General features: G+C 40.4%; 1 protein-coding gene across 1 annotated transcript in view; it reads right to left on the bottom strand.

Moving 5' to 3' along the window:
• Positions 1 to 593: 593 nt before the first annotated feature.
• Positions 594 to 12,422, bottom strand: part of LOC306874011 (cholecystokinin receptor-like) — a gene marked incomplete at its 5' end in the record, with an annotated part of 41,809 nt that continues 29,980 nt past the window's right edge. The window contains 2 exons of the mRNA XM_079423669.1: positions 594 to 2,037; positions 5,599 to 5,726. Coding sequence (XP_079279795.1) covers positions 1,502 to 2,037; positions 5,599 to 5,726 — 664 coding nt within the window. The 3' untranslated portion in view covers positions 594 to 1,501. The remainder of the gene's footprint in view (positions 2,038 to 5,598; positions 5,727 to 12,422) is intronic.

The following is a 12,422-nucleotide window of genomic DNA, read 5'->3' as shown; positions in this document are numbered from 1 at the left end:
CTCGGAAATAAATTATTCTTAGCAAAACAAATGACTTGTTTCTAATGTGTGGTTTCTAAATTATGAGAATATCTTTCAACATTGATCAAATACATTTTTGAAAACTGCCATAAACTGCATTATTATTACAGTAATATTTTGAGTCTATTTTTTTTATATTTTTGTGTTCTTATTTTCATGGTAAAGTTTGAGTAATTTAGGTGAGTTTTTTGTAGCTTTTGGAAGAGGTTTTTTACTATGTTGTATAGTTTTTATACATTTTCAGCAATCATAGTGGATAATAAGATGAACCAAGTATAAGCACACAAACATCTCATGTGTGCTCCATCCTTTTGAGGATGAATTTTAAAGCGCTTGGTTTTGCTGTGCAGATCCAGCTTTCATGTTTAGCATGAACCGCTGAATAAACTAATTTCAGCACAAACAAGAGCTTAGCTCACCTTTCATATATTCAGAGAGGGTTCTTTGGGGCAAGGCAAGAAGCCGAATATCCCAGGTGTCTCATCAGCTTCAGCAATAAGGAAGAAATCGATTAGAGCAATTGCAATTTGAGATAGACTGAATACTTTTCTTTTTTTTTTCTTTTTGGTAGTGTTTTAATGAGAATGTCTGTTAGAACATTAGTGCCTCCAAGACAATCACATCAAACTTCCTTCCACAGTTTATTACTTTCCGTTTATATCATAATCTTCAGTGCCAGGGCATTACAATTCCAACATGTCATGCAGCTTGGCAGTTTTGACCATGGCATCACTTCAACTGGGGTGAAGATTTCCAAGAGACCGTTGATTCCGTTGACGACTGAATTGCCTTGCCCACCTGATACATCTTCATGTAGGATAACTTTTGTAGGAGATGTGTATCAGAAAAGAAGGAGCAGAAATTAAACATGGTCTCTTACAAAATCATCTGATGTTGTTATTAGCAGAATACACAAAAGAAGGACTCTCTGTTGTGCCATTTAAGCTAAGCTCATTAAGACAAAGACACCATCAGAGAACAAAATACAGATGATACATCACAACACTCAAAATAGACAAGAAAATGTACCATTTTGTAGCCGGAAAGCTGCTATCTACAAGAGTAGTCTTGGGATTCATCATGCAACATGCAATATTTGGTTCTATAACATCAAAGATACAAGAATATTTCTATGGTATTTCTCTATGAACACTTCCCATGCATGATAAGATCATCCTCTGAAAAGTCTTACACAACAAAAATATAGCTACATCTTTGCACGTCCCGTGCACCACACCTTGTGAATGTATCACAATGGTTTAAATTGAAGACAGCCAGACAGTTTACCACTAACACACCAACATTGGGCAGAGAGAACAGACAAATGAGGTATTCTTTTCCAAATAAAAATTAACACTGACACATTGAACAAAGCATGTTGACACCATGAAAAAGAAGAACATATCTGGTGATCTGAACTCAGTAAATGTCACAAGCACACAGCTCATGTATCAAACTGAAGACGCCTGCAATGCTAATGCTAACACGGTCCTACCGTGCTAACGGTGGTATAACTGAACTTTGATATGGAGGCCCCTGTGACTCCAGTGATCTCATCATCACCTTCCCTCCTCTTCCTCCGGTTGTGGCATGGGCGCCTGCAACACCCAAAGGTGACCAAGAGAGCCTTCCGGAAGCGGGTGTTCATGAAGCAGTAGATGATGGGGTTGACGCAGGCTGAGGTATAGGACAGTAGCTGAATGAAGGAGATCGGAGCTCCGGAAAGTGTGCGCTGGGCTGACTTTTGGTCAAAAGCCTTCCAGGTGTTGGCAGAGTATAGAGGCATCCAGCATATGAAGAACATGGCAACTATAATGATCAGCATTCGGATCACTCGTTTTTTGGCAATGAGCTTTGCCTCTGAAGTGTTGCTCCGTGGACGGTCTGCCTTGACCGTGCCGGAGGTGGTCAGAGCAGAAAGTTCCATAGCGGGGGGCTTCTTTGGGACTTGGATATAACATCCATCGCTCTCATCATGGCCAGAAGACAGTGCTCCATTCAACCCATTCTTTACACCTGTACATAAAAAAAAGATATGACAAATGAAGGTGCATTGGCAATTGATTCCATTTTTTACTAGTTGCAGTCACACTAGACTTGGCACTCTATTCATACCCATGCAAACACAAGAGACCAAAAATGCAGAAGAAATTTCCCATTCTGCTGCATACAAAATTTAGCTGAACGCTGATTTTTGAAGCTGTATAACAAAAATACCTATGACCAATAGAGGATCTAAACATCACAGACTTGGTTGAATTCAAAGCTTATATGCAAATGTAATATACAGTATGTACATGTATTAATGGTGGCTTTATTATGTACACCTGATCATCTGCTCATTATTGTAAACATTATCAGCCAATCATATGGCAACAATGCATTTAGGCATGTAGACATGGTCTAGATAAAAAAGTGACTTTGAATGGTTGTTGTTGCCAGATGGGCTGGTCTGAGTATTTCAGAAAGTGCTGATCTATTAAGATTTTCACACACAATCATCTTTAGGGTTTACAGAGCATGGTCCATAAGAGAGAAAATCCAGTGAGCAGCATTTCTGTGGCCAAGAGGTCAGAGGAGAATGGCCAGACTTGGTCTAGCTGATAGAAAGGCAACAGTAACTCAACCAATCGTTACAACCAAGTTATGCAGAAGAGCATCTCTGAACACACAGCACAATGAACCTTGGGCTACAGCACAACACATCGAAGCAGATGGGCTAGAGCGGCAGATGACTACACCGGGTGCCACTCCTGTCAGCTAAGAACCTGACGTTACAATACCCATGGACTCACCAAAATTGGACAATTGAAGCCTGGAAAAAAGGCTGCCTGGTCAGATGAGTCTCGATTTCTGCTAGTCAGAATTTGGTGTAAACAACATGAAAGCATGGATCCATCCTTGCTTTGTATCAACAGTTTAGGCTAGTGCTGGTGGTGGGGGATGTTTTCTTGAAACACTTTAAAACTCCTTCAGTACTAAGTGAGCAGTTTAAACAGCACAACCTACCTGAGTATTGTTGCTGACCATGTCCTCCGCTTTATGACCACAATATGTCCGACTTGTTATCGCTACTTCAAGCAGAATCACGTGCCATGTCACAAATCTCAAATCATCTCAAACTGGTTTCTTGAACATGACAATGATGTAACTATACTCAATTGGCCTCCATAGTCACAGATCCCAATCCAATTAAGCACCTTTGCGACATGATGGAATGGGAGCATTGCATCATGGATGTGCAGCCGACAAATCTGCAGCAACTGCATGATGCCATTATGTCAATATGGACCAAAATCTCTGACCAATGTTTCCAGCATGTTGTTGAATCTATAGCATGAAGAATTAAGGAAGTTCTGAAGGCAAAATTAGGTCCAATCTGGTACTGACAAGGTGTACCTAATAAATGGCCAGTGAGTATATCTAGCCCATACAAATATGTATGTTTATGTGTGCATAATACATTTTTGGACATATTTGTCATGTTTTTATTACAAAAACATATAAACATACAGATGTTTTTTGTATATATGTTGTTTAAATAAAGTTGTATATATATAAAATAAACAAACTTGCCATTTTGTAGTGCTGCGGGAACGAAGAGTATATACACAATACATTTTCAAATGTTGAATTTATTATTATTTATTTAAAAAGTCCTAGAGCACGACATCATAACCTTTTCATGCGCTGTCCAAAGACACTTCAGAAAACTCCAGTGACACCACAATTTAATGCAGATGGCATGAAGTGGGTTTGGCAGGGCACAACAACATAAGGAGGATGCATCAGCTCATTTAAATTTTAACACTATGCATGCACATGATACAAGGGAGTTACATAGTAGTGCAAATAACAACCTGTATAACCAGTATCCTGATTAAATATGTAAGACCTTATGCATGTCGCTACTTTCATTTCTCCAAAGCAGTAACTTCTCTATTTACTCTCTGTCTTTTTCCAGCCTAATTTATTTGATCACAGCAATGGTGCAAGACAAGTTCAAATAGTACTTTTTGAAGAATACTTCTAATAAAAGGTACCTGTAGAGGTCTTTAACTAAAAAATGCCCTCAGAAGTACCTCTTTCCACCTCACTGAAGTTGTCTAAAGCTTCTCCCTGAGAGAACTTACATCCAGCACATCGGTGCACAAATAGCCTTAATGCCCAGGGAGGTACTCAGCATGACCTTAGTGCATTCAGTCCTCGCCATGGGAGAAATGGGTCAAGCAGCATCTCTCACAAATGGAGAGAGAGGGGAAAAGACCGTTGAGCCTTTGAGAATGGCCAAAAAACCCAGCAACCTCACTCGTAGCATTTACTTCATGTTAAAAAAAAGTTTTTAAAAGGTTGCTAAAAAAAATGTCACAAATGATGGCATGACAACTTTTTACTAGGGGTGTAATGGTACACGTATTCGTACTGAAAACCTTCGGTATATATCTTGTAATGTAATGTAAATATATTTCAGTTTGGTACAAATACAGCATTGTTTTAACCACTGCACGAGTGGAACTTCATTGGAAACCTCCAGTTTTATATATTGTTACATTTGATAAGAAACAAAGTCTCATCTTTCAAATTCTGTCCATTTGATCAGGAAATTTAAACAATTAATGCTGTTTTGACACTCTTGGCAAGACAGATCGCTGTATAAATGCCTCACAGAGCGCGAGTGAGCGAGATCATTCCTTCTTCTTTACTACTAGTTTTAACGTGAAATAAACATGAATGAACATCTCAACCCTCACGTTATCGCTCAATCAGTGTTTAAACTGCAGAAAGACGTCAATAAAAAAGCTTGTAAACAAAATGTCACGTAGCATTTCATTTACCTCAGGCAAGTCATCAGTGTCCACAGCTCATTAGTTCGCTAGAGAAATGAAGTGTACAGAAGAGCATTTCGTAAATTATTAGACTATATACTCATTATATTTTACTTTACCTGTTAGTGATGTCTTAATTATTTAATGTATTTCTAAATAAATCTGTTATGAAACAAGTTATGACAGCCACTGTGTAAATGTGTAAATTACTGTGTAATTTTATAATTTAGAAGTTAATTTAAAAACTGCATCATGTGCAATTTAGATGTGTGGATACAATTTGAACATTGATTATTATATAAAAATAAATAGTAATTGAATTTAATTTTGGGCTTTGTTGTTAATTGTAACCTCACAGTAATGTAAATGGGCTCCCTAGTTTAGAGCAGAATCTGATATAGATTTTTATCCCTAAGAAACTTTTAATTGTAATTAAATTTATTTACAGAAAGAGCAATTTGTTCAGTAAACCACTGTTTAATATAAAAAAACAATTTTATGCTTAGTTTTTCAAAACCGTGACATCAAAACCGAGGTATGTAGCGAACCATAATGTTTGTGTACCATTACACACCTGCTTATTTTGACTGATTGCAGGAAACACTGAATCAAAAACTATAGCCAGTAAACAATTCAGAATTAGTGCAATCTTTTAGCAGTTTTCCAGATGTTAAACCATTTTAGTCAGGCAACTCAGGGCTTCAAGGGCTAACTTAAATTATGGTGTGAGGGCTTAAAAAATGGTTCATACCACTAGAGTCTTTCTTCTGCTCCAGTTCAAACTGAATTCCTCTGTAGAGTTCTCTGGATATGAGACCGTAGGCGATTATCATCACCACACCTGGGATGAAGAACAGAATTAAGAGCAACAAGACGTACCTAACAGAGAGAAAGAGAGCAAAATATCTGTCAATGAAAAGGTAGGGTATACAGATAATGAAACCAAAGAACTACATGTCAGTAGTGGACAAATTAGAACAAATGACTGGTGATACAGTACTGAGCTGCGTCTTCCAAAAGTAGATTGTAGAAAACATTGAGAACAATGCTCTCTAATAGGCTTCCGACACTTTTGGGAAACAGCCCTGGTCTGTTTTGGTATATTGATCAAAGCAGATCTAAGGTTCAATTGAAATTCTGAGGTGTCTGAAATTAATTTTAAAAACTTTTATATCAAGTCCTCTAATCTGGTAGTTCTGAAGCAGCTGCGGTGATATTCAGTGCAACAGAGGTATACTATTGTTTAACTCGTTTCTGCTATTTAAAGGATCTGCAATAAACAACAGAAGCTTTAGATTCAGTCACGCAGTATTTAAAATAATGTGGTCAGATGGTCAGCTCTGGCATACAATAGGACAATGCAATACTTGAATGTCAAACTTTAAATTAAAAACCTTTACCCCATAATATGATGTCATTTTATAATATTCAAATGACAGCGTGGGAGTGTTCCCTGAAAGCATCTCCGGTAGTCCGTTCCTCTGATCTTTTTTATCTATCAGACAGCTTTGTGCTTGGCGCTCCTTTCTATGCTGCACTTATCTGATATCAAAGACACTTTTCTCTCCTCTTGTTTCCCGTGTGGCTTTCAAATTACGAGCTCAAATTACGAGCTCCAGCACAAAGGCAATAAAAGCAATACTAATCCAACCAGGAAGTGGGTGTAAGAGATGAGGGTGTGATATTGGGAAGCACCTTTTTATGCAAAACAAATTTATAATGTGTGATCTTTAATACCTGTGTGTTTGTTTGTTTTTTTCTCATTTAAACAAAGCAAAATCAACATCATGAATAGTCAGACCGACACACACACATATATCTACAGTAGTCAAAATTTGAAGTGGATAAAAAAAAAGTTAATCAAAGTTGTACTAAGACAAGAACGCACCTTGGACTTTGATGAAAGGTTTTTTCGACTTCAATTGTTGACTACTGTGTGAATATATGTATATATATATATATATATATATATATATATTATTTTTTTTTTTTTATTATTATTATATATATATATATATATATATATATATATATATATATATACAGTGAGGGAAAAAATCATTTGATCCCCTGCTGATTTTATACATTTGCCCACTGACTGTCAGAGAGCCACCACAGTCACCAAAGTCTCCACCAAAGACCAGATCCCAATCCCCTGATTTCTGATTACCACCACCTGTCAGCACTAATCAGCAGCACTATATCCCTGCACTCCTCCCGTTCACTCACTGTCTGGTCTCAAACTTTCCATGTTGACTAACCTGACCCACTTACCTTTTGTCTACTTACCAGTTGCTCCAGTGTTCCTATCCCTGTTCTCCACGCTCCACTGTTACCTCCTGATCCCCTGTGTAGTAATAAATCCACAACACACACGGCTAGCCAGATGGATTCTGTTTACTGAACTTTTACACCAGCGTCACAACTACCGGTCCCGTTTTGAGACATCTACTACATCTCCCCTCCTCGGGGCAACTTTAACTTTTGAACATTTCTGTAAACATATTTCGAGAATAAATGAACAATCAACTTGTGAGAATACTGGTGGTCTTTCTTCGGTGTTCTTATTATGCTTAATTCAGTGAACATAATCTCTAAGCCACTTTGGTGGCTTCACTTGTCTTCTTGTAGGCTCTCCCCTCTTCTCAGTGTTTGCTCTCTCCATGCATGTGGTTTCAGGTACCTGTTCCGCTTCTACTTCTCTCCTGGGCACTGCGATCTCTGGTACTTCAACAGACAGCTCTGATTGTACTATTGTAGTTTCCCTCTGGAACACTGGGGTCTCTGGTGCCGGCACTGAAAGCTCTGGTTGAGCAAGAAGGCGTGCTCTGTTTCTCCTAGGTTCCTCTGTTCCTGCCTGAACTATGTAGGACCTTGGTGTATTTGCTTTGCCAAGCACCGTTGCTGGTTGTTGTGATTTGGAGTTCCATACTGCTTCTCCTGGTTTCAGCTCAGGCCCCGCAGTGGCTTTGTGTCTCCTGTTGAAGTTCAGTGTCTGTGTTATTTTAAGCCGTTCGTTTTTTTCTTTGAACACTCGTCTGTTCGGCCATAGTGACTTTGCTTGTGGCAGTGGAGATCTCAATTTCCGGCCCATTAACCTTTCAGCTGGTGAGGGCCCATGTAGCAGCGGTGTGACTCTGTAGGCAAACAGTGCACAGTGAGGATCTTGATTCTTTAGCAGCAATGCCTTGACTGTTTTCACGGCCCTTTCTGCCTCCCCATTGCTTTGGCTAAAGTATGGGCTACTGGTTATATGAATAAAATCATAATATGCAGCAAAGGCTAAAAACTCGGCCGATGTGAATTGTGGGCCATTGTCACTTATTACTGTTTCTGGCGCTCCATGCCTAGAGAAAATGGCCTTCAGGGCTTCTATTACACCTTTAGCTGTAGTGGTGGAGATCTTTTCAATTTCAATATAGCTTGAGAAGTAGTCGATAACCAAGAGGTAGGCTGTGCCCTTCTGGAAGAACAGATCTGCCGCCAGTTTTTGCCAAGGCAATCCAGGTAATTGGGATGGTATCATAGGTTCTGTGTGCTGAGGTTGATGTCTCAAACATATCTCACACTGTGCAGCCATTTTAGCGATTTGGCTGCTTAGGCCCAGCCACCACATTGACTGCTGTGCTCGAGCCCTACACTTGGATACTCCCATATGTCCCTCGTGTAACCCAGCTAACTCTCTGCCCTTTCATCAAGAGGCCATTAGCAGTGTACAGCTCACCTTGATGGATCCAGTAAGGTTTTATGTCTTTTTTAGTTCCTCCTGTCTTGTCCACCCCATCTTACATTGCTCCATCAACTGCCTGCAGATCCTGTCCAGTTGCTGTGCTTCCACTATTTGTTGTAGCTTTGACTTTGACGCTGGCAAGGCGTTATGTACTGCATCTACAAAAACTTGTGTTTCTCTTTCCAGCTCCTTTTCCTCACTTGAGAGTTATCTTATTGGGGCTCTTGACAATGCATCTGCTGTAACTAAGATCTTGCCTGGAACATGCACTATGTTGTATGTGTATCGCAGAAGTCTCAGACGGAATCTTTGAATCCTGGGGGGTAAGTCATTAAGTGCCTTTGTTCCCAGAAGGTCCAACAGTGTCTTGTGATCTGTTTCTATTGTAAATTGGAGGCCAATCAGGTACGAGCTGAGTCTTTCACAGGCCCACGTTACTGCCAACGCCTCTTTCTCTACCTGGGCAAATCTCTGTTCCGTCTCAGACAGAGTTTGTGAAATAAAAGCCACTGGACACCTTTCCTTGTCCTTCTGCATCTGGGTAAAGACTGCTCCTAATCCAAAAGAGGATGCGTCAGCGGACACTTTTGTTTTTGTGTCTGGCTTGTATTGTGCCAATACTTGGGTTGATGACAAGTCAGATTTTATCTTTTCAAAAGCTGCTTGCTGCACACTGCCCCAAATCCAATCGTTCTGCTTGGCTAATAGATCACGAAGTGGTTTTGTATCATCGGTGAAATGGGGTATGAACTTGCTCATGTACTGTATGTGGCCATGCCCAGGAAACGTCTAACATCTGCCACATTTTGAGGTGTAGTCATCTCCACAATTGCCCTCACCTTTTCTAGATCTGGTGCAATTCCCTCAGAACTCACTTTGTGGCCTACAAACAAAACTTCCGACTGTGCAAAGGAACACTTCTCATTTAAAGTTAGGCTTTCTGAATTCTGCAGAGGACCTCAGTCAGTCACTCCTCGTGTTGGGCTTTATTTTTGCCACATACTAACACGTCATCGGCATGGCATATTACTCCTGTTATTCCCTCTAAGAGCTGAGACATACGTCTCTGGAAGTGTTCTGGACCCGAGTTGATGCCGAAAGGTAGGACATTAAAGCAGAATCGACCAAATGGTGTGATGAATGTTGTGAGTTCTCTGCACTCTTGTGCCAGTGGTATCTGCCAAAAGCCAGATCGTGCGTCCAGCTTGGTAAAAATTGTTGCACCGTTCAGTTGGGCCAGTGACTGTTCAACGGAAAGTAATATATGCCGCTCTCTGCATACTGCCTCATTTAGCTTAGTTAAATCGACACATATCCTGATTTTTCCATTTGGCTTTACCACAGGCACCATGCCGGCACACCATTTTGTCGGTCGTTCTATCCTTGAAATCACCCCCATTTGTTCCATGCGCTCTAATTCCTCCTTTATTTTGTTTTCCAAAGGAGTCGGCACTCTGCGTGGGGTTGTGAGTGCATAGGGCATGTAGTAATCTCCCTCTAGCCTTCCCAATCCAGTGAACACTTTTGGAAATTTCTTTTTGAACCTTTCTTCTGGTAATTCTACTGCATCAATCCGTTCAATAAGCTGTAATGCCTCAATAGCTGGCAGGCCCAGTAGGGGTCTGGAAAGTGAATCGATCACAAAAACAGGCTGAGAGGTTGTGCTGTCTTTGCTTTCTACACATTACTTGTCCTGCCAGTCTTTTAGTTGTCCAGTAGTCTTTTATTATTGGGCCCGTACAGTTTTTTTGTTTGTTTCCATCAATGGTCCGTCTCTTCTGTAATCATATAGTTTTGTGGTGATGGCTGTGACAGCGGCGCCGGTGTCAATTTTAAAGGAAATACTTTCTCCATTCAGTGTTAGCTTTGTGTACCATCCCGCATTGTGATCTTTTACTTCCCCTAGATAAAGGGGGTCTTCATCTGTGTCTTGTTCTTCAAACACTTCCTGCACCAGCTGTCTGGAATGACATACTACTGCATAATGCTCCCTTCTCTCAGATTTCCGACATGCCGCATCCTTAGCTGGACATACCTTCCAACTGTGAGAAGGGGTTCTGCCACATTTTGAACATTTACTTGAGCTGGATGCATTCTCTGTCTGTTTTATTGCGTATCCTGCTTGTTGTTTACTGTTATATGCTGCATGTGTTCTTTTTACTGGTCCTGAAAGTGCATCCACTTCGCTTTTTTCATCAGTCTGTGGAGAGCTGCCCCGCATAATAGCTTGCTGCCGTTTAATCGTCTCGTTCTGTTTCACTTGACTGATAGCTCTGCTCAATGTCGAATCAGAGTCCAGCTGGAGTTTTTCTGAAAGTGCAATGTCTTGTATCCCCACAACAATGCGATCGCATATTAATTCATCTTTCAAAACTCCAAAATTACAGTGTTCTGCCAGGATATGGACTGCCGTTATAAAGCTATCAGCTGACTCGCCTGGTTCTTGTTTACGCATATTAAACTTGGCTCTCTCGAAAATAACATTACGCTTCCCCACAAAATGATCATTGAAACATTTTTCCACCAACACGTAGTTCAGTTTTTCATCCGTATTTAAAGTGGAAGCATTCAAAATATCCTCCGCTTTATCACCCATGAAGTAAATTAGAGTATTGACCTGGAATTCGTCATCTCTCTTGTTCAATCCCGACACGACACGGTATCTTTGAAAGCGTCTGATCCATTTTGGATCAGACGCTCACAGTCGAATTTGTCAGGAGCGCTGACAGGAAAACTCTCAGAATGTGATCTTCGTTCTCAGACATTATGTAAACAGTACAGAGTTCGTCGCCATTCAGTAAAGGGCATCAGGAGAGTATCAGATGTGTTTGTCCAGTGTCCTTATTTTGTTTCTTTATCAAGACTTCTGACACCATGTAGTAATAAATCCACAACACACACGGCTAGCCAGATGGATTCTGTTTACTGAACTTTTACGCCTGCGTCACAACTACTGGTCCCGTTTTGGGACATCTACTACACCCTGGAAAAGGAAAAAAGACATTCACATTCAGATAAGCCCCTACAGACATTCCCATTCCCCGCCTGCTTACCTGGACATTCTGCTCATCTCATTCCCCTCTGCTACTACTCAATAAACCTGTTGATTGTATTGAACTTACCTCTGTGTCCTGTGTCTATCTGCTGACACTGACAAAGAAATTATCAGTCTATAATTTTAATGGTAAGTTTATTTTAACAGTTAGAGACAGAATAACAACAAAAAATCAAGAAAAAATGCATTTCAAAAAAGTTAGAAATTGATTTGCATTTTAATGAGTGAAATAAATATTCGATCCCCTATCAATTAGCAAGATTTCTGGCTCCCAGGTGTCGTTTATACAGGTAGGGAGCTGAGATTAAGAGCACTCTCTTAAAGGGAGTGTTCCTAATCTCAGTTTGTTACTTGTATAAAAGACAATCTGTCCGCAGAAGCAATCAATCAATCAGATTCCAAACTCTCCACCATGGCCAAGACCAAAGAGCTGTCCAAGGATGTCAGGGACAAGGCTGTAGACCTACACAAGGCTGGAATGGGCTACAAGACCATCGCCAAGCAGCTTGGTGAGTAGGGGACAACAGTTGGTGCGATTATTCGCAAATGGAAGAAACACAAAATAACTGTCAATCTCCCTCGGTCTGGGGCGCCATGCAAGATCTCACCTACACCGGAGGATCTCGTCAATGATCTCAAGGCAGCTGGGACCATAGTCACCAAGAAAACAATTGGTAACACACTACACCGTGAAGGACTGAAATCCTGCAGCACCCACAAGGTTCCCCTGCTCAAGAAAGCACATGCACAGGCCCATCTGAAGTTTGCCAATGAACATCTGAATGATTCA

This window comes from Barbus barbus (genome assembly GCF_936440315.1).
Source record: "Barbus barbus genome assembly, chromosome: 8".
Classification (NCBI taxonomy): domain Eukaryota; kingdom Metazoa; phylum Chordata; class Actinopteri; order Cypriniformes; family Cyprinidae; genus Barbus; species Barbus barbus.
This window is presented reverse-complemented; position numbering and strand designations above follow the sequence as displayed.